Source organism: Trichophyton verrucosum, assembly GCF_000151505.1.
Source record: "Trichophyton verrucosum HKI 0517 chromosome Unknown TV-F-b-11a04.M13r1, whole genome shotgun sequence".
Classification (NCBI taxonomy): domain Eukaryota; kingdom Fungi; phylum Ascomycota; class Eurotiomycetes; order Onygenales; family Arthrodermataceae; genus Trichophyton; species Trichophyton verrucosum.
In genome coordinates this window covers 46,580-68,373 of record NW_003315457.1, presented here as the reverse complement: position 1 = coordinate 68,373, position 21,794 = coordinate 46,580, and the positions used below count along the sequence as shown (strand labels likewise).

The 21,794-nt window shown below is 49.3% G+C and overlaps 8 protein-coding genes across 8 annotated transcripts; 3 read left to right on the top strand and 5 right to left on the bottom strand.

The window, feature by feature from the left end:
* Positions 1 to 659: 659 nt before the first annotated feature.
* TRV_03471 (uncharacterized protein) lies at positions 660 to 1,922 on the top strand (the record flags this gene model as incomplete). The annotated part of the gene is made up of 1 exon (XM_003022361.1): positions 660 to 1,922. One exon carries the CDS (start codon positions 660 to 662, stop codon positions 1,920 to 1,922), a length of 1,263 nt encoding a protein of 420 aa, XP_003022407.1.
* Positions 1,923 to 2,455: 533 nt separating this feature from the next.
* TRV_03470 (uncharacterized protein) lies at positions 2,456 to 4,479 on the bottom strand (the record flags this gene model as incomplete). Its single annotated transcript, XM_003022360.1, has 2 exons — positions 2,456 to 4,108; positions 4,225 to 4,479. The coding sequence occupies 2 exons, from the start codon at positions 4,477 to 4,479 to the stop codon at positions 2,456 to 2,458; spliced, it is 1,908 nt and encodes a 635-aa protein (XP_003022406.1).
* A 341-nt stretch (positions 4,480 to 4,820) lies between these two features.
* Positions 4,821 to 6,602, top strand: TRV_03469 (uncharacterized protein; the record flags this gene model as incomplete). Its single annotated transcript, XM_003022359.1, has 1 exon — positions 4,821 to 6,602. One exon carries the CDS (start codon positions 4,821 to 4,823, stop codon positions 6,600 to 6,602), a length of 1,782 nt encoding a protein of 593 aa, XP_003022405.1.
* A 514-nt stretch (positions 6,603 to 7,116) lies between these two features.
* Positions 7,117 to 9,436, bottom strand: TRV_03468 (uncharacterized protein; the record flags this gene model as incomplete). The annotated part of the gene is made up of 3 exons (XM_003022358.1): positions 7,117 to 8,616; positions 8,684 to 9,237; positions 9,328 to 9,436. The coding sequence occupies 3 exons, from the start codon at positions 9,434 to 9,436 to the stop codon at positions 7,117 to 7,119; spliced, it is 2,163 nt and encodes a 720-aa protein (XP_003022404.1).
* A 560-nt stretch (positions 9,437 to 9,996) lies between these two features.
* Positions 9,997 to 11,236, bottom strand: TRV_03467 (uncharacterized protein; the record flags this gene model as incomplete). The annotated part of the gene is made up of 2 exons (XM_003022357.1): positions 9,997 to 10,934; positions 10,969 to 11,236. The coding sequence occupies 2 exons, from the start codon at positions 11,234 to 11,236 to the stop codon at positions 9,997 to 9,999; spliced, it is 1,206 nt and encodes a 401-aa protein (XP_003022403.1).
* A 630-nt stretch (positions 11,237 to 11,866) lies between these two features.
* On the top strand, positions 11,867 to 14,851 carry TRV_03466 (uncharacterized protein; the record flags this gene model as incomplete). The annotated part of the gene is made up of 1 exon (XM_003022356.1): positions 11,867 to 14,851. One exon carries the CDS (start codon positions 11,867 to 11,869, stop codon positions 14,849 to 14,851), a length of 2,985 nt encoding a protein of 994 aa, XP_003022402.1.
* Positions 14,852 to 15,743: 892 nt separating this feature from the next.
* Positions 15,744 to 16,022, bottom strand: TRV_03465 (uncharacterized protein; the record flags this gene model as incomplete). Its single annotated transcript, XM_003022355.1, has 1 exon — positions 15,744 to 16,022. One exon carries the CDS (start codon positions 16,020 to 16,022, stop codon positions 15,744 to 15,746), a length of 279 nt encoding a protein of 92 aa, XP_003022401.1.
* Positions 16,023 to 19,421: 3,399 nt separating this feature from the next.
* On the bottom strand, positions 19,422 to 21,650 carry TRV_03464 (uncharacterized protein; the record flags this gene model as incomplete). The annotated part of the gene is made up of 1 exon (XM_003022354.1): positions 19,422 to 21,650. The coding sequence occupies one exon, from the start codon at positions 21,648 to 21,650 to the stop codon at positions 19,422 to 19,424; it is 2,229 nt and encodes a 742-aa protein (XP_003022400.1).
* Between the last annotated feature and the right edge of the window lie 144 nt (positions 21,651 to 21,794).

The window sequence follows — 21,794 nt, the reverse complement described above, 5'->3', positions numbered from 1 at the left end:
TAATCAATCTCGCTTGAATCACAGGAAACTTCATGCAATGTTAGTAATTGTTCCCAATCCGCGAATATATAATGCGATTACCAATCGTTTAGGCATTTTTCTGGGGCGCATTCGGGGTCGGGCACTAAACTCGATTACTCAGTGTGCATCTGAATGTGCCTTGAATCATTTTGGTACCGAGATGCATTCGTCGTATCAATCATGGTGCAGCGTAAAAGATGCATTAACTTATATGAGACACAATATATGAAACAATGATATTGGTATTTTAAAACCAATGTAGCCGGGTATAATATGAGTAAACATTATACAGCTCTGTGTTTGAATCGCACATCTGTTTATGAATCAGCAATTGGCATATGATATTCCAATCCACACAAACGAATGACGCCCATTGTCATTGCATTGAGAGATGTTGGTAGTTATCCAAAAAGATTGATATTCCTGCGAGAATTTCAGTTGCGTAACCGATAAAAATCATACCAGCTAGGAGGGTCTAATAAGAAGCACACTAATTATCCACGCTGATATTGAAACCAAGCTGGCTGACAGTGCAGACGCCAGAAGGTTACCAACTGGTGAACATCTAGAGTGGCTGGAAAACAAACCATTGTAGGGAGCATCAACAAGGATATATAGTTAGAGTTGATCTCACCACAATGGAAGAGTATCCAGCACTCCATCAACTAAATATTCCACCCTCAATACCAGCATTTTTGAAGCCACGCACCCGCAACGCTCAGAGAAAAATGAATGCCCTCGTTATAGGACTTACTGGTGTGCTTTCTTTTGCTCCCTTTTTGGGAGACTTGTTTGCCGCTTCTCGGAAAGACGTCGCCGTTGTCAGGGTTACTCTTGGGGAGTTTGATCTTTTCAAAGAAGGAGTGAAAACTGATACCATCGGTGGTGATATGCCAAATGTTGCCCTTTTTGATGCCAACGGCCAGCGGATTGGATTTAAAAATGGAGAGAAGCATGGAAAGGTTAAAAGCGGCCAGGGATATGATATTACAGTCGAGCCTTTCGAGTCTGACAACAGGAAGGATCCGGAGTATGTCACCATATCAGCTTCAAGCAGCGATGCCATTTGCATTGCAGCTGTTACCGTCACTGGTGCAGACCAAGGTAAAAAAATGGACAAGACCTGGGCTTGGAATGGTGGATTTGGATTCTTGTGCGGCAACCTGGCTTGGTATCCGTCTAAAAAGTTGACAACCGCATCAGAACGATCTCCCTGCATTTGGATCAGCAACGACGGCCGTTTTCCAATGGGATTTTCGATACACATACCGGACTTTTCTCATGAAGAGCTGCTGCCTCAATTTAAGTACAAGAAAGAAACGGTATGTGATAGTAAACCACGGCAGCATTTCTACAAGGACATCAACGAGCTGCAGTGTCCCCCAGTCTTTAAAGAATTTCCCAAGTTTGACGAAGAAACCGGATATGAAAATATCACTCAAGTCTTGGTCGACGGAGTGACAACTTGCAAGCCAGCGATTGGGGAGGAAGTCAGCGACGAGGATTTGTCACGGCTGAGGAAAGGAATAAAGAACCATTCAAGAATAGGAGGTGAAACGTGGACCTATGGGATCAAGCGGAGTCATGTCACCAAACGAAGAGAGTGGCAGCCTTTGGGATGCGATCTTAAAAATGCAGTTGTTGTTTCTAAAGGCTACACAGCACGGGCTATTTGTGAACACCCTACCTCCGCAGGTCCCGACTATGGAAACAGGGAAGAAGGACTGTTTTGTGACATGTGTACGAAGAAACTGTGGCCCTTTTGCTCGGTGAAAGCAACAGCAAACTGCTTCGACGAAGAGCACCATATTATTCGTGGGGATCATCCAGGATTCAAGCGAGGTATCAATGGGACTTCTGTGCATAAGAACTATGAAGATATCCAGGTTTGGAATGATTGAATAACTCCGGCTCTTTCTCGATGCCTCTGCTGGTCGGAGGCATTCTACTTTCTGTCTGCTCCTATTTGATCATTCTATTTGTTGAAATTTCTCGCTTAGTTATGTCGCTTTAAATTATTCGTTATTCTCAAATATAGTTAGTTCACTCTGCTTTAGACACCCTGGATCCTTTTGAACCGGGCAGGGGACCCCGTCAAAAAGTAGTTAAATGCTGTCGATGAGGCTGGACCTTCGGGCATAAATCCTTTGTTACGGGACGGCCCGCTCTTTCAGCCTCAGCCAAGCCACTAGTTAACTGGTAAGTACCAAACTCGCTTGCTTTCAAATATGAGTGAACACGAGAGCCTTCAATAATAGACCTATAGCCGTGTGTGGCGAGTCTCGCCGCACGGAAAAGCAGAGAGCATGACAGAACCAACGCGAAGTTGGGAAGCAGTTGAATGGTATCAGAAAGGTATAGCAAAAAACGATAAGGGGAACCAATTCTCTGCTCAGGTCTATAAACTGTTTCTATGACAACCGACTGCCGATGATCAAGCAAGTGGACCAATCTTCACTTCCTCACTAGCAGCCATTTCTTTCCATTTAGCAATCTTTTCAAGTTCACGTTTGCTGCGTCGCTTCGACGACAATAACTCTTTGAATTGGCCCTTTGCACCGTGTTTGAGTTTAGTAATCATATCAGCGGCTTCACCCTTTGTAATCTTCTCAGGTATTTCCTTCCCAAGTTGTTTCCTCAGGTATCCTATCTGTCCGGGGCTTGCACGCCTCTTTCTCCACGGCTGCCATGAAGCAATGTATACTGGACCTCCAAATATGCGAGAGGCAAGGGTATCAGCAGCATGAATTGCCTGGACAAGGTCAACCGCAGATACCACCTCGCGAGGACGACTGAAAGGGCTTTTTGAGTTACCTGACGGGCTTAAGCTGACAACATGGTGGACTGAAAACAAGCCAGAATTACCTTTCGAGATTGTTAATCTCCCTGCAGGAGCGCTAAGAATGTAGCGATGCGGGCTAACTTGGACCCACGCATTTTCGCTGATAGAACGGATATGATCTTCACCAGAGGCATCTTGCACCAGGTCGTGGACAGAATCGTAGTCGGTGAAACCAACAACAATGTCTTCGTCCTCTGGGGAACGGCTCTTTTTTGTTCCCTGGCCTTGGGCTGGATCTTTGTCAAAGTTCTCTCTTTTCTCTTTAACATCTTTAGCAGAAATCTTGTCCAAACCTTCATCAGGATGTAATCCGAGGAGGGTAGGTGTGGTGAGAACTCCACAATTCAAGGAAGCAACCATATCAATGATATGGCAATTGGCTTTATCTGGATGTAGCCGAAGACCTCTCCCTATCATTTGAATCAGGAGATTCTTCGATCTTGTAGGTCTTGCGAGCAAGACACAGTCGATATTCGGAATATCGGTTCCTTCAGTGAAGAGCCCACAGTTAACCAGAACTGGAAACTCGTAATTCCTAAAAGCTTCTAGTTCTTTGGCACGGACATCCTTGGGAGTCTGGCCTGTGATATACCTAGCATCGACTCCGATCTCTCGAAACTTGGCCGTCAAGTCACGTACATGGGCAATGTCAACGCAAAACACAAGTGTGGATTTTCTTTCACCGGCCTTCGAGCGCCATGAAGAAACGGTGATATCATTGGTGGTCTCCGTATTGACAGCAAGTGAAAGCTGATGAGTCTGAAAATCTCCATTGGGACCATCACCGACGCGTGAGAGATCCACATGCGATTTCACCGTCGTAAAAAGGGCAGCGGAAAGCCAGTTCTCTCCGATCATGTCAACATAATCTTTGTGGTATACAATGTAATCAATAGCTGCACCTAATTTCAGCCCATCAAACCGCGAAAACGTCGCAGAAACACCAACTAACGCTGGAGAGTCTGCATTCGCCTCACCCAAGTTGAAATGAGCTAGAGCTTCACGATAGCTCGGTGCAACGATATGGTGTGCCTCATCAACCAGCACAAGTTTGAATCTTTCTGGATTGTATTTCTCAATTCGGCCTTTTGAAAGGAGGCTGCGTATGGATGCAATTGTTATATCCGCCATCCCAGTTGCATGGCTGTTTGCCATTTCAATTTCAATGGTCTTGTCGGGGTAAGCACGCGTGCAGTGCTTTGCAGCTTGCTCAACGAGCTCTTTTCGATGGACCAAAATAAGCGACTGGGTTCTTTTATGGTCGGGAGAATTTACCCGGCCGATTAGTTGAGTAAATATCACCTGTTGAAATATACCGAGTTAGCATCTAATTGAAATCTCCATTACAAGTTGATCCATACAGTTTTGCCGCTACCCGTAGCAAGAGATATCCCTAGTCTCTTGTGGCCCGCGTCCAGATGGGATAGAACAGACTGTATACATTCTTCCTGATAATCCCGTAAACGGATTTCGGGGTTCAATATTGGAGCTCCGTCAGACACTCGAACCGACGCCGCTGAAGAGAAGAGACGAGCCCCGATATGCGCGGCAGAGTATCCCCGGCAGTATAAATTTGCGAGGCCCAGCCATCTTGAGCACCGAGATATCTTCTGCATCTTCCATGTTGCTTTGCTTGGATGTTTGCTGGAAGTCGCGAAGCTTTTTGATAAGCGCTAAGTTAACTAAGTTAGTTAACTAGTTATGCAAACAGGACAAACCATGCAAACAGAGCTTGCCCTTGCATAAAAGAAAAAAAAGCAAAGCAAAATCTGAAGAACAAACGACAGCAGCCAGCGGATAGGTAGCTACGTTTTACAGTTGAAAAGTTGAAATATCATATCGACTCCTCCATGAGAATTATTGATATGTGCTCCTCATACTTGTTTGTGGAAAATTTCCCAGCGTGTGATACCCGGGACTGGACGTTTAGACGGGATCTTGGGGGGAGATAGGTAGCATGTCAAGCAGCAGCTACGAGCCCCAGGATGATGCACCTGAGTCCCCTAGCGAGACAGATGAACCAAGAAAGACGATCCACGATTCTTCGGATGCTGGGCCCTCTTCACGCCAGCTGCAGCGCCTTACACTTGCATCATCCCCTCCTCTCTTGCCGCGAAAGCGGAAACGCGTTGAGAAATGGGCGTGGAACAAGAGAGAAAACCATTTACGGCGTGCAAATGCCTTGCCCATAACATCCTACAGGGGTCTTCTCATTCAAGCTACAGATGAAATTGCTCAGGAGCCCAATCATGGGGCACCCATCCATAACTCACAGTTCGGCATAGTCAGGTGGAGCACAGAGGAGAAGCTGGCGCTCTTTTCAGCCCTTGCAAGAAAGGGTAAAGGCGCCATCCCCGAGATAGCCTCATTTATAGGCTCCAAAAGCCGGATAGAAGTCCAGCAGTATATCATGGGGCTTGAACAGGCGCTGCGAGAGCATCATATAACGGAAAAGAAATTCCGGGGCATAACCTTTTCGGATATACATGCGGCAGCCGAGATCAGTGATGAGTGTTGTCTCGCGCTGGAAAAAGCAGCCAACGCACTTTCTGTGCAAGAAGAGCAAGCGCATAACATCTCAGGGAAGCGAAAATATAAAGACATGTGGCTAGTAGACAGTAACGCTGCTTCATTCTTGGAAGAGAAGATTCAAACCAAAGATATCAGCGATGTCGACCCAAGTGCACACCATATGTTAGCTACCGCTCAATTGTTCCACATACCAAATTGGATCAATCTTTCAAGGAATGTCTTTATGAACTTCGGAGGTCATCGTATAGAGGATAATTGGACCAGGATATGTTTTCATGAAGAGACTCCTGCGGTGACCTGTGATAGCTTTACCGACTTCTATACGATCGCTCTCAGTTTGACACGAAGATTGGTGCAATCTTCTATATTCTTTGCGCTAATGAGGATTCGTGCCACGGATGAACGAGCCCGGGACCGAGACAGAGCTATCCGGAAAGATGATGTCCGTAATGCATTGGATACACTGAAAGTACAACACAATAGCCGTGAATTCTGGATATACGCAGCAAGGCGATGTTCATTAGACGTCCGCGAGTATGTGAGCAAAAACAGCTTCAAGACCACGTTACTCTCCTATGACGAGGTTGAAAAACGACTATCTTCTTCCAGTCTGGAACTACCTGAGCCACAGCAAGGAGAACATGAAAATCAAGAAGAAGCCCAAGAGGAGGATAATGAAGAGGAAGCCCAGCATGAGGAGGAGGAGGAGGAGGAGGCGGAGGAGGCAGAGGAGGGCAGCGACGTACTACCGATGAACAATCCAGAAAAATACACTGTGGAAGATTCCTCTTCTTCATTTGAGGGCTCGGAGGCCGATGTGTCGATGGGCGATGTCTCATCTTCTGGGACGGATGAGGAGTCGTTATCAGACGAGGAAGAGATATATGCTGCGGCTATTGATAAAGAAACCAGCCGTGAGGAAGAAAGGCGGCTATGGCGGATATTGAAACCGACCCCCAAATCCGAGTCCGATATCAAAGCAGAGATGGAAAGCGACGATGAAGGGCTATTCTCAAGCTCTAGACGGAGGACAAAACCATTGACAAGAAGCAAGACTATCCAAGACCTTCAAGAATGGAGAAATGCAGTATTACCTATGGCTGACTGGGAGCTATTTGGGCCGGAAACGTTGACCGTCAACGAAGAAATCCGTGAAAACCACCGTATAAAACGGCAGAAAATCAGCAATGATGAACAAACCGGATAGACAGTTCCGCAAGGCGTTTTGGATTAACTTGATGTATCGGTTACCATGGCGCAAGGGACATATATTATTATTTGTTGCATGGAAATTGGAGTTTGAATTCGCCTGTATACAGTAGCAACGGTTGCATTGACAGTGTACGATTTGGAGAAAATTGAACCTAGAAGAACTATTTTGGCTATCACCCAACACTCCCAGCTAGGAATTCTGTACATATAATATAGAAGATGCACCATGTGTTGAGCGATAGAAGAACGTAAACCAAACAGTACAGCGAGTTGAAGGATCATTGTAAGATAGGGGTAGGAAAAAAAAAGGGATAACTCCAATATCTAACGCCCCCAGACTACAGTCGTCCCAACGAAGAGATAATAAAAGAAAAGAAGGATCCTTGAATCTCCCGCCCAAAATGTTCCTCTTGCCATACAGCGACAGAGGAAGTCAGCAGATTAAAATCATACACATCAACTTGAAAGCTATCACTTTCTGTCTATATCAACAACCCACACTCAGCAGCTCATATTTCATATGATTTGTAGTCTGGGCCTCCACTAGCACTGTATGGCTGGACGGCATTAACGCCATTGTCCGCGCTTGTCTGCTGGAAGGTGTAGTTCTCGCCGAGTCCGATTGTTTGAGCTTGAGCGGCAACGGCAGCACCGGCTTCGTTTCCTTCTAAGCTAGCAGCCTTGAAGGCTTCTTCGACTTCCTTGATTCTCCGCTTGAGTCCGAGACGGTCGAGGAAGAGTTGTTGTCTGGCTTGCTCAAGGTCTCGGCGCTCAGCTTCAACAACGGCCTCGAGTTCTGAGAACTGTGCTAGTTTCAACTCAAGTTTCTGTAATGTGAGGTTGACAGCAGCGCCTACAAGGCGGGTCATTTCTCGCTCTTCATGCGATGCTAAGGCCCCGGCACGCGCAGCAGAAGCTGCCAGGCCGATGGAGGCAATGGTGGCTTGGGCTGTCTTCCCCTGGCTTGTTGATGAGGCAGACGCTTCCTGGCCCTCGTTGGCAGTATCGATCTCCATGGAGTCCTCGGCTTTCATTGATTCTGCTTCTTTTCCTTTTTCTCCGGTCTTCTCAGTGTCTTTCTCCTTAGTCGTGGATGCGGTACGTTTGTCAAGTTGTTTCTGTAGATCACGACGCATCTCTTCAACCGTTCGGCCGGCGGCCGCAGCAGCAACAGAAGGCTCGGTCATTTGTGCCAGGTAAGTCACCACAGACAAGACCGGATTCTCGAGCTGGCTGACTGGCTCTCGTCCACCGGCAGAGCCCAGCATAGAAGAGGTACCCTCAACAGGATCCTCAAGATACTTGTCTTCAATCTCAAGTTGGAGGAATTTCATAACACACTCTTCCGGAGTACGTGTACCGACATGTCGGGAAATCTGCTGCCAGTTGTCATCGAAGTTCTCAAGAGCCTCAAGGAGCAAAAGGAGCTCTGAGTTTGACCATGGTTTCTCACGATCCTGTATGGTAGTATACTGGCTATCCTCTAGCTTGACGAAATCGGAAGCTTGGTGGGAGGATGGCATTCTACCCTGGAGGTAGCAGTTGGGGCACAGATCGTATTTGAGTTCTGACGGGTTTGTGGTGGTTGATACGGGGGCTGATTTTGCGTAGTGGAATCGAACTCGGGTGCAATCAATCCCACAGGCGTAGCAGTTCAAGGATTTTTTACTTTCCTTTGCGGATGCTTCCATGGCCTTGGTGCTTGACTCCGCAGGGGTTCCATTGGTAACTGCATCTTCACCATTGGTTTCCTTGTCTTTGCTCTCAGATGGGGTAACCTCCTTTCCTTTATCGTCATAGATGTTGCGACGGATTTCAAGGTTGAGATCGGATTTCGAGAGTGGAGTTGCGGCGGCAGCTCTGTCGGTGGATGGGTGAGGCTTTCCGGCCGTGACCATTGTGTTTGGGCCAGGCTGGAATGGCTGTAAGCCACGGGGGGTATCTGCAGTGATTCTGAAGTGGCCAGTGAAAGGAGGGCCAATATTTGAAGGGCGCGACTGAGGATCAACCTAAGCATATGATGTTAACGACTACGTACCCCTTTTGCACGTTGTAGGGGTTTGTCCTCGCACTCACCTGGTAGTTGATTAAACCCCAGTGTTCCAAAAACGCGTGTGTTCGCATAATTGCGCAAACATCTCCAGCCAGATTCCTTCGGCAGGCTGTAACTGTCAGGTATTCGACTGGGTTCACTCGGTAGGTATTGATCATGAAATCACGGTAATCCTTGTAAACTGCCGGCGTTTTACTGCGGTTTCGGCTATTGAAGAATTCCGGAAGGGCCTTTTTCTCGACTGGGTGGATGGTGTTCATATCAAACCAGCTGGTATAGCTAGGCAGGATGATGGCATGGGTCTGCGCAATGAGATTCGAACGCGCCGACGCCTCTGTCGCGGCCTTGCTTTGGTCTGCCGGCCCATCAACATTGCCATCAGTCTGCTGCTGGAGCATGGAGGTATCCCCTTCGTCTCCAGCATCGTTATCAGCCTTAGAGTCGTTCGTGCCACCCATCTCTTCATCCTCCATCTCGTCATTCTGTCCCTTTGGTGAAGGCGGGGCGTCCAGCGGGTTGTCTGAAGGGTTCTGGGTTGGAGTGGCCTTTTCAGGCGAAACACCTCCGGATTGAGAGCCTATAATGAAATACGCGCGTGGTCAGCCATTGACTTTTGGAGCTGCTTTGCAGGTCTTTACAGCACGCCGGAAGTCAAACCAGGACATACCGGTAGGGCGGCTAGGGGAGGCCATGGTCTCGTCAGCCCCCGACTGCGCGTCTATACTGGTAGCGGTAGGCTTGTTCTCGTTTCCTGAATCTCCTGTCGACTGGTCCATCGCAATGGGGGATGCACCCGAGCTTTGGGGGGAAGTTTCGATGTGGCTCTGGTGGCACTTCACGGAGACAAAAGCCTCGCAATGGCGGAGTATATCCCTATCAAGCAGATAGCACTGGCTATAGGGCTGCCCTGTGTGCTCGATGGTGGTCACTGTATCGCTGCGATACCAACCTGGCGGAGAGATGCGATGCGATGCGGTCGTGCAAGGTCTTTCCAGCCTGCGAAAGTCTTTGCGTTTTTTGGTGAAATCGCGATAGAAACAAAAAGGACGCCAAGCCTCGGAGACGGTCACGTGTGTAAGTCACGTGTAGAGTGTTTATAGGTATTATGTAATCCATATACGTGTGGTTCTTTGCTAAAGTCATAACAAAACGGGATGGCTCTACGGTTTATCAATGTCCTCCGAATACCGTATACATCAAAAATTATTAGTCACTATATTCCCGCGACATTGATGCTTAGTTGTATCAGCGGGTAATAAGGTATTGAGTATTAATCTATGGAAAAGATGGTCTAATTCTGACCTATGCATCAATAGGGGCCACCGGGCCACTGGACTCATTCGGAGTCTACTGGGGAATCTATTCTTGCGGATGTTGCCGTCTTCTTTGGGATGTTGATGGCCGTGGTGTTCTCGGAATCAAGGCTCGGATGATCATGTAGGCCATCTCCCAAGCGAGAGAGAATTTCTTCTTCCAGCGCCTCGACTCGATTGCTACACGCCTCAACCCGATTGCTACATGCCTCGACTCGGCTGAGAGCTGGCCCTTGCCGGTGAGCGAGGCTGTGAAGGTTGCTGATGTCCCGGATAATGCTGTCAATTTTGGTAGATATATCAACCAAGATAGTCTGTGACTTCTTATGCTCCCTTTCCAAATCATCATCGACACCATCTAGCTTCACCTTGAGATCAGCTAGTTGCTTCATGGACTTTGCTATTTTACCGTTGGAGTTAAAAAGCAGGTCTTCCAGGACGCAAACTGTAGCCAGCTGAGTCTCGAGGCTAGCCATGCTGCGCTGAAAGGCGGCATCCTGGTCAACTAGTTTATTCTCAAGATTGGTCAATCTTGTCTCGAGAGCGGTTGTATTTTTCATGGACCAGGTTTGAAACTCAGACAGTTTGAAATAAGTCTGGCTCATGCACCGGTTCATAGCATCCGCATGGCTGATTAGCATTTCCATATTATTATTAATATTTTTGGGCACAGGAGACCCCTTGCTGGCGGACGCTACATCATGCTCCGGCGCTGCCGGGGGGGTGACATGACTTTGAAAGGGCTCAGGCACCGCCACGAACGAGTTGCTGTCGCTGGTGTCGGTGCTGCTGGAGCTAGTGGTGGACCCAGGGCTGGATACAGGGCTCGAGATGGCCGCTGGTTGGGGGATAGAATTTCTCTCCCCGGCTTCGGGCTCAGCGGGAGCCACATTTACGTTTTTCCACTTCAAGGAGCAGGGATGGGCTGTCGCCGAGGTTAGAACACTCACAAAACCAAAAGCTATTAATGGTCGATCAATGGGGGTATTATTTACTAGAAGTCCGTTCAGGAATCGCGTTGGCAGCCCCATCAGTTATATCTAGAGCATCGCAGAAAATGACTCTCTTGGGGGGGCGAGCAGAATCGACGTGCTCGTCTTGAGCCTCCCGCTTAGAGGATGCCGGGAGCGGAAGCAAGTCAGCAGCCCCGGCGGCCGCTGAATGCAGTTCCTTGCCCTCTGCGATGCGGCAGGCGTTAAACTCCTTCGCGGCCTTACTACACTGAGCAATAAAGTCGCGACTCTCCCTCTCTGACTGCGTCATGCCCAGTGCCCTATCCCGTAGTTGAAGTAGTGCTGATGCGTGCGGGTAGGACTGTATGGAGATCTGGATTCGAGATTATTATTTGCCTGCACAGGTTGCCAAGGTCCGTAACTATGAGGTAACTACTCGGGCCGCGAACCCAAGCCGGGCCGAGAAAGCTTGAAGGTCGTTAGTTATGACTTACAGGTATACAACAGCCCTTCCCCAGCTTCCGCACGTTCTTGCACCGCGAACAACTAACGTCTTGCACCCATAGACAGGTCGGCTTAAAGGCGCCTCCAGTTCTGAGGCTGTCGCTGATTGAACGAACGCACCGGGCACAAGGCAAAGCCGTGGCTCCGGGGCATGGAAGGATCTGCTTGGTGGACGCAGACATGGCTATAGGCAAGCGAGGTTACAGGCACGTCGGCCGCTGCCATATGGAGTACTTCATAATATATACAAACTACTCTTGTTGACAACTGTAGAATAATACCTATATATACTAAATACTAACTACAGCAAAAAGAAGGCCGCGTCTAACAGCGGATGACTAATCCGGAATATGTCTATGCTTAGTCATCAGACGCGCGCCTAAACGCGACGAGAAACGCGACTTTTAGATGGCCTTTTTTGCGAGCAGGGCGAGGGATGAAAACAGCCACCGTCGACGGTGACGACGAGAGAAGCACGATGGCACTGTCTTGCTCCCCCCGGCCGCTGCTGCAGGAGCTGCCCATGATGTCTGCCGCCGACCACGCAAAGCGGAAGTTCGAGGGCGGGCCCGAGACGGAGATACCAAAGCGCGTCAAGACCGGCCCGTTTGTGATGGACGACGATGACGACGACGACGATGATGATGATGTGGTGGGCGACAATGGCATATTTCAGAGTCATCCTCATCCTGATGCTTCTTCGCACAGATTGGATAACGAAAAGGCTGGACTTGAAGAGGCCGACAGCTTGTGGCAGAGAAAAGCTATAGTCTCCCAAGAAGCCTCTACCAGACCACAAGTTACAGCCGAGCAGTATACCTCCGTCTCGATCAAGACCTGCTCCGGGAAGGTCAAATATATACGACAACGGGTGAAGAAAGACCACGTTCCCTACGAGAAGCTGATTGCAGAAAGATCAGTTACCGCTGCCGGCAAGGCAACTCGAAGTTATTACGGGATTGATATACACCAGCTTATGGACGAGGCGAAACGGTTGGAGCCATCTGCCCCGGCTGCTGTCCCCTCTGTTGAAGCCCAGGGCTCTGCACCGGGTACTGCAAAGCCTGCTCACCGGCTGTGGACGGAGAAATACCGAGCTAGGAGCTTCAAGGACTTGATTGGTGACGACCGGACACACCGCACTGTGTTACGTTGGCTAAAGGCGTGGGATCCAATAGTCTTCCCGGGCCTGGCAAAGCCGAAATTGAAGAAGGACAACTTCTCTAATGACGCCGAGGAACGAGCACATCGCAAAGTCCTACTGCTTACTGGACCACCAGGTCTCGGCAAGACAACCTTGGCTCATATCTGTGCAAAACAAGTCGGATATGAGGTTCTTGAAATCAATGCAAGTGATGAACGAAGCCGCACCGTGGTGACAGGAAGGATTAAAGATGCTGTCGGAACTGAGAACGTTAGAGGCGTTACTATTGTCGAAGATGGCAAAGTTATCAGGAAACCAGGCAAGCCAGTCTGTGTTATCATCGATGAAGTCGACGGTGTCGTTGGAGGTTCTGGCGGGGGAGGTGAAGGTGGCTTCATGAAAGCACTCATCGATCTAGTACAACTAGATCAAAGGAACTCCTCTAGATCAAAAACAGACGGACAAGGCACGGGTCGGAAGGGTAAAAAGAAAGGAGATAACTTCCGGCTCCTTCGTCCGCTTATTCTGATATGCAATGATGTCTACCACCCCAGCCTTCGACCCTTACGCCAAGCTTCCATTGCGGAAATCATCCACGTTCGCCGTGTGCCGTTTGACCAGGTGGTCCAGCGCGTGAAAAGCATATTCGAAAAGGAAGGTATTCAATGCGACGCTGATGGAGCCAGGAAGTTATGCGAAACCACCTGGGGGGTGAGCGGCACCAGAAACCAGGCCCTTAGTCGTGGCACTGGCGAAGGTGATATCAGAGGCATCCTGGTGGAAGCAGAGTGGGTGGCACACAAACTTCGCTATGACGGCCTCACCTCTTCGTCTAGGTTGACGAAGCTGTGGCTGGAGCGGCATATTCTTCACAACCAGCAAGGGAGCGGGTTATCCCGTGGCCTCGGCCGTGGTGGAGCGAAAGAAATCGTCAGCCGAGTGTTTCTCGATGGAGCCGGCTTTCCACACGATCGACAGGATAAGCAAGGGTTCCAAGACCCGTTCTCCAGAGAAAAGAGCAAAGCGCCTGTCGGAGTGGCAGAGCTCCGTAAGCGCGCAGCGATCAGCCGGCTGAGTGAAATGATCGATGCTTCAGGAGAGTATGATCGCTGTGTGACTGAATGTTTCCTCACGTACCCTACCCAGACCTTCCAGGATGATACCCTTCTCTCAAAACCAAATGCCGCATATGACTGGCTGTGTTTCCATGACCAGATATCCTCGAAGGTCTTTTCAAATCAAGATTGGGAACTGAACCCCTACCTTAGCCAAGCAACAATTGCTTTCCATCACCTCTTTGCGTCGTCACACAAGTCTGAGGATGGGTCAAAGATGGACATTGATGGTGACGGGGAAGAAGAGCATCCCTTTGCTGGCCCGCGAGCAGACTTCGCCGCTTTTGAAGCTGAGAAGCAAAACCGCGCTATCTTGGTTGAATTCCAGTCTTCCCTGTCTGCTCCCTTGAATCGGACATTCCACTCTACTGAAACCGTTGTCACAGAGCTGGTGCCGAGCCTTACTCGCATGTTGGCACCGGACATAAGACCAACGCTTATAGGGAACTCCGGCGGTAAGGGAGCTGTTGCAAGCGTACGCAAGGATAGCGAGCGGGCCTTGCTTAAAGCGGCAGTAGGCATAATGCATGGGCTAGGCGTGACTTTTGAGAAGACCAAACTTGAGACTGAAGCCGGTGGATATGGAGGCTACATCTACAGGATGGAACCGTATGTTTTTTTGTCTGCTTTCATTAACAAACCAATCCATTGCTTTTCCCCCCTCCGTCCGAATGTAACATTAGCTAACCACACTCGCAGGTCCCTTGATTCTCTTAACAGTTTCTCCAAAGTCAAAGGCACCGCTCTAGCATCGGGCAGCATATCCGCACCCGTTCGATACGCAGTTCGCCAAGCACTTGACCAGGAGTATCGTAAGAGCTTGATCAAACGGCAATCAGAAGCCCAGAACCCCCACTACGGGGGCCCCGGCTCATCAAAAGGGGGCAATGGCAACGACAATGCAGATGATAATGAAGATAGTAGCAAACAGGCCAAGTCCGGTCGATCTATAGGGCCCAAGCGAGACTTCTTCGGGAGAGTTATCCAGGAGAAGCCACAGGGTAACAACTCTCTGGGCGCGGGCCCGGGGTCGGGCAAGGGAGCCGGGCCCGGCCACGACGCAAGTAAGAAGGCCAAGAAAGTATGGGTCAGTTACCACGAGGGTTTCTCAAACGCCGTGAGGAAGAAGATCACAATGACGGAGTTGCTATCCGGACTGTAACTTTACATTTTAGCGTACATAGAGCAACGTCTTAGTAGGAGATGTTTTATGACTTCTGAACGAACCATTTTTTATTCATGGTATTCATTCAACGGAGCTACAGCATTCTAACAGTACCAAGGTTCCTGTCGCACAAGGTGAATACTCGGGCTAAGTGGACGAGACCTTGCTGTAATGGCGTCTAGAACAACAACCTTGCAGCCGCAATACCGTCGAGTACCTTCGGTATAGGTACGGAGTTGGAGACGAGAATAACTAATGGGTATTTGTTGTATCTTGCATCGTTGCTGTGCGGTACTTTGTAGGTAGGCACATGATTTGGGTTGATCCTCCGAGCAGGCAGGCATTTTATGGAGTATACATGCATGATCTTAGGTTGTAATGCAGGGTAATAATAATAAACAACGTTGTATTACCGCTATTTGGCGGTGGATAATTTAGCTGCCTGGCACCCGTCCGCGTAAGCTCAATGGCAGACTTGAGACTCACTTTCATGTGTTTCGGAGTGTTATACATCGTGATATTGTTATAGTAGAGGAGGAGAGAGAATGTGGATATAGAGACCAAGTTTGAGAAACAGCACTTTTTTTTTTATTATTAATATTAAAACTAGATATCAACTACTTGTTTGCATGCAGGTAGACGAACAAAAGCAAGACCATTATCTAAATTTCCAGCACTTGATCGTTGTACAGGCTGGATCAAAAATTGGGCAAAAGAGAAGGAAAAAGAAACCCTGAAAAATAAAAGAAGCCCATCAAGAAAAGCAATAAAACAGATCAATCGATCTTAAAACAGCATTGATAATCCCCCCAGACAAACGCCAATCCAAATCTGTCCTAGGCCACCCATGGTCGTAGTAGTCGTTGATATTGAAGGGGCGACTGTAATTTCACGCCCGGTGAGCAAAGTAACTGGCTCTCGCAGCTTCGGTCGTGGTGGGTGAGATGCAAGTCGTTTGTTTTCTGGTCGTCTTCTTTGACAGCTCGGAGCTGTTTTCTTTCTGACGACGCAGGGCAGCCTTGAGTGCAGCTATGCTGGAGATTGACGAAGTGCTCATCATCGAGGAGGCGCTGGAGAAGAGCTTGTTGTCTGAGTTCTTGGCCATGCTGCTTCGTCTGGAGAAGATGGACAGTCTGGAAGCGTTGGAGGCGGTGGCAGAGGTCGACATTGTGGTATTAATGTTATATATCGGTGCTTGTATTCGGTTTGGTGAAGTCGTGGTGACTGTTTGACTGGGAGTTTGTTTTTGGTTGGAGAGCTCAGTATGTGTGTTTTATGTAGCACAGAGCAGAGGAAGAAAGACGTTTTTTGTGAGTAGTGTTCAGTCAAGTAGAGAAGATCTTGAAGCTGGTATTTATTAAGAGTGTCTTTGATTAAGAGTGGTTGTGATGGTGGAGGAGAGAAAGGGGCATAAGAAGGAGGAGGGAAGCCCCTTCTTATAGACCGCCAGACCAGGCATCTCTGGGTATCAAACGAGAAAAAATAAGCATGCTCCCACGACACTCCGGTCGTCATTCGGGATACGGCATATCACGGTCTAGCCTGGCTCTGGAAAACGCCGTCATACATCCGTATGCGTTACAAATCCATCCCAGCAATAATGCGAATCAAGATTTACGTGTGGATGGGGGCCTGCGGGACGGTCGGACTAGTGAGTTACTGGATGCTTTCATGACAAATGCAGACTATGTAAGCCTCATTAGACGCGGTGGAGCCAGGGGAGCAGGGAGCCAGCTTCCTTATTCCGAAGCACACGCCTTATCAGCTCGTCTTAGGCGCTAGCAAGCTGTTTGCCTGCTGGTTGGTGAGAGCCAGCGCCCTTGGAGCACGTCACAGCAGCGGCAGTAGACGCCCTCCCCTTAGCGCTTACTCCGTCCATGGCTGGGAGTATCGCGCCGTCAGGGGGATGAAAGGGCCCCCTCTGCCCCCTCCACGATCATCAGCATCATAGACACCATCGGCACTGGACCCTAGTCAGTTGTGTTTGATTGTCTTCTTTCGCCCGTCCTTCGATCTCCAGCTTTTCTCTCCCCCCTTTTTTTTCTCCTTTTCTCCCCTGGACTCAATTAAGGTTTGATATCTCTCGGAGTTCGAAGTCGGAATGAACTGGGTATTCCGACAGCCTTAGTCAGCAACTTTAATTCCGAAGCTAGAGCGCAAACAAAAGATGCAAACACGCCAAACTCGGAAATTCCTCGGAGTACTGAGCTTAGCTGCTTAGTCAACAAAGCGACTCCTCGACAACGTTCGCGCTTTCGTACTGGTTGATAATATTAAATCTATAAATAACATCACCATCGCAGGGACAAGGATACGAGGAGGGACCAACTCAATTGAGTCATCGGTCGTTGTTTGGTCGTTCTGGGCCGCCGCGGACAGGGAGCAACCAAAACCAGACTCCGACAGAGGAAACACTGCGGCTTCCCGATACCCATGTTGGAGGCTGGTTCAGGCAGAAATCTCCTCGTCAGGATGCGTCAGGCTGAGGAAAACAAACAGTTAATCTCGTCTGGTGACTCACTTATCCTTGGTCTAGATGGAGGGGACTGCTTATTTCTCATGCAGGCCGCCTGGTAATCTTACCTCAAGCTCAGAGTTCCTATCTGTACTATGTACAGACACGACTCCCAGCAACGCCGATCTCCTTAGGCACCAGCATTCCACCGTCACTGGTTGAACTGGCTATCACGATTCGATCCTCCAGGAAGCCATCATTCTCTACTGATTTGCATGCGAAACGACTGCGTCTCCAAGGTTAATCTACTGGCTACGGAGTACGCCCTGCCATAGGGGGTGCCGTCAGATTCTTGACAGGAATATGAATTGAGGTCTATATCTAGGGATACAATATCCCTCTAGAACATCAGTATTCCAAGAATACAGGCAGAAATGATGGCGACAGATGAAACCGCTCCCGGACCAACTTGCATTCCACCATTAGGAACCGTTCCGTCTGGGTTGGATCCTGGTTCCGAGCTACCGCTTCCTGACGTAGGAGCACTGCCTGTACCAGCTTCACTCGCAGTGGTAGTGACCGTGGCTGTAGTCGGTGAAGGAGTGCGTATTGATGTACAATACCCATTCACACCACACCTTTGGTCTTCGTTGCAGCATTCCTTCTCACAGCAACTGCCCGAGTCAGGACAGGCTCCGCTTTCACAACACTTCTCTGTTTCGCGCCTATAGCAGCTCTTCGAGGCAAGACAGCATGATTCCCCTTTACTACAGGCCCAGGAATCGTCACCGTCCGTGCAGCAGATCGAGAATAACGGGTCGTAGCATTTACCTTCTCCACAAGACCGTTTGTAGTCGGGACAACAACCTCCGTCCTTATGGCATGTGCTCGACTTGGGACAGCTTCCTCCGTCGTCGCAGCAGACTTCCTTCTCCGGGTCATAGCAGTGCTTGTGGCCGCAGGGAATCTCTCCGGAAGGGCAGCAGCCCGATGGCTCAACGCAGTCGTATCCCTTATCACAGCTCGTTCCGCGAGACTCACAGCACGTCTCAGTCGACGGGTCATAACAACCCTTCCCTCCGCAACTAATGTCTGGCTTGTTGCAGCAGCCGGTAGGCGTGCAGTTCTGACTCGTTCTGCAGCACCCTTCGCCAGTCGGGCATTCGTCTAGGAAAGTTCCATATTAGCATTCAGCCTAAGATACCGCCTTGAGTCATATTTATGCTTCAACTACTCATAATATATAAATAGAGAGCCCAAAACCAGAATTCAGCAACATACAGGAACCTGCCGGACATGATCTGGCAAACAGCAGTTTCGCTTCTGAAAAGCCTTCAAAGCCAGTCAGAGTCCCGTTTGCAGCACGCTGTGGTCGGAATTCTCCCGTCAATCGGGACATCGGCTTCACTGCAGCGAGTGGCTGGCCCTCACGCCTCGGCGTACTCGCAAACACACCGCTAGAGACAACTAGACCAAAAAGAAAGTATTTCATCGTCACGATTGACTCGCTTTCTGAGTTGCTAATCCGGGTTTTTTGGTATCTTTGGTATCAGTTACTTTTTGTGCGGGTGCGGAAGACCAGCAGCACTTTTAAGGACTTCATTTCATCGGAAGTCCCAGAACACGGCCTGTCAGAAGACTAGTTCCACAAATAAATCAGTTTTATCCTCTCCGTCGGCCATATCTTGCTCTTGTTCAAGAGGACTACGCGGGTGAGATTCTCTTGGTATAGGGTCTCTGCCCCATCACGCTCACCAGAGAATACGAGAAGCCCGTATTCACCGGCAGGCAAAAAGGCCGACCCGAGGCATCATATCTAGGCAGTCTCTACAGAGCCTCATATTATGATTGTTGAAATGCAAGGTGAAGCATTGCAATAGAAAAACACTGTTTCAATCCTCAACACCAGTATAGCTGGGTTAGACTTAATTATCATATCTCGTATGCCATAAACACGAAGAGCAACGCATAAACCTGTTTCCCCTCGCTGTCTAGTAGGTCAAACAACAGTTTTTTTTAGATGAGCATCAAACAAGTACACACTGGGTATATATATAAACAACGATCTACGCTTGCTCTCGCAATTATACACCCGTCTCGGCCCAGCCGATTTTAGGTCTCACACAAATGAAGACGGGTTCTCTTTATGCCCTCGTTAGTCTCCCCGTTATCCGCCAGTCGTTTCAAGCTCTTCTTCTTGCTCTCCTGGCTCATCGCCTTCTGCTTCTTCTTCGTCCTCTCCAAGGGTAACATGAGCTTGGAGCCATGGAAATCTATCAGCAGGACCCTCTGTAGCTCCGCATTCCATAGCATGTTATTAGGCTTGAGATCACCGTGAATAACTCCTAGGTCATGTAGCTCTCGCGTGGATCGCTCAATGTGGCTGGCCAACTCGCCAGAACGCTTGCCGACTTCTTCTCCCCCAAAGCCCATAAGGAGCATATGCCGGATAGAGCCTGCCCCATGGACGTGGTAGACCATGTCAAGATTGATAGGGCCGAGGAAAACAGGCACTGCAGATCCCTGGGCTGCGTGTAGAAAGCGATACACTTCCACCTCGCGTCGTACCTCGTTCCAGCGGAACGCTGTTGTTCCCTTGCCAAGAACAGTGTAGCCATAGCTGCGACAGGTGATTTTAAATGGCTGTCCGTACGAGCCATGTTTACCATATGGGGTGCAGTCGAGGTCAAGGTTCTCGTCTAGCTGACGATTGATCAAGCTAACGAGTTGGTCTGCACTGATAAGGTGGTGAGTGGAATTGGTGTTTCCTTGTCTATGCCGGCCAACGTTTGGACAGCTCATATCAAGCCTGGTCCCCCGTCGGAGACCAAGCAAACACTTCTGTGTACAAAAGGATTCAACGTGCTGGCGGCGTTGCTGAACTTGGCCTCTCTGGCCTCTCTGACCCGCCCCATCGCCGTGTTGGCTGGACGACGACGAGGTGAGCTCGCTCAAGTTCCTTTTTCGCCCTCCAAGATGGGCTCTGGAGCCAGAAGGTGCCTCAGGATCGGAGTCGGAGTCGGTCGGGCCTGAACCTTGTGTTTCTGTGTTCGGAGCGCAGCGGGTTTGAGACCGAGTTCTGATGCCTCCGCCGTTATCTGGAACGGTGAAAGAACCTGCAGGGGAAGAAGAAGGTATATATTCTGAGCCTGGAGGTGTTTGGCGAAGCTCCTCCTTGGGTATCTGTGATCTGACATAGTCAAGGTCTGTCTCCCACCGTAGTCCATGTCTGAGCTGGTGATTCCGCCATGTATGATCTCTAGCCGTGGACTGACAGCACATTAAACAAAAAGCGAGGACACGAGCTATGGCAGTCCATGGCCCAATATCGTCTGCATGGACATCGGTGTTAGGCTCACAGAGGAAGTAGTACAGTGTCTGCGGGTCATCTTCTGGAACGCGAAGAAAAACATAGGATATCCCATTGGTGACGTATGAATATTCTAGCCCCTCGGTAATCATAACGTGGTACTCTTGAACAAGGACAGAAGCTGATATTTTCTCTGCATTGTATTTGATCTTCTCTTCTGGTGGGATTTTCTTGATATCTCGCTGGACAACTTCTTCCCAGAGGTCCATTGGCCGTAGGCCGGAATTCAGGTATTCAGGGGGCAGCTTATGAGGTGGCTTATACTCAACAGTTGTAAGAAGAGTCGTGGTGCCTTCTTTCACTTTGTGAATGCAGAATTGGTCCGCGAAGGCACGATCAATGATAGGGCTGTAGTTAGCATCGGTATCATTATCAGGGTCGTCAATACTGTTCGCATGGTTCTCAAACGTGATTTCTTCGCCTAGCTGAAATTCTTCCCGGGCCTCTTCCATCTTGCAGAGCTCCGTAATAATATTATAAACATGCCGCTCGACGGCCAGCCGACCGTAGAATTCTATATCCTTCTCACTCCCTATCGGGTGGTTCAAGATCTGGCCGAGCCCCTCGAGCGTAATAACAGGAAGAAAGAGTCTTTCCTGTCGGAGAAAGTCATAAACGCGTTGGTAAAAGTACTGCAGGGTATCTGAACAGTCACCCCACTCCTGCAGATACCGCGGGCACACCTTGCCCGTCGGTTTGTTTATCGACCCCTGGGTTGAGTGTTCTATGCGCTGGACGCGAATCGTTACAGAGATCAGGCGGTGACATCCCCAGAGGTATTCATCGAAAGTTGTTTTTTGAGTAGCTTGTTGACGCTGCTCCCTCTCTCGTGACGCTCGCGCTTCTGCCTTGCTTGCTCGCTCTTCTGCCTGGAGACGTAACTCTTCTTCCTTGAGACGCAACTCTTTCTCTTGCCTTGCTCGCTCTTCCGCCTCAAGTAAGAGAGCCTTGTAGTCCACATCTTGCGACATCCTCACACTTACTTGGGTAGACCCTCCAAGTATGTGTATCCGTCTCGAATGAGGGTCGTCTGGACAAAGTTGCTGAGCCAAAAGGGCGAGCCTGCTGATGGGCGGCAGAGAAGCGTCGCTGCTCAGGCTCCAGTCCTCGTGGAG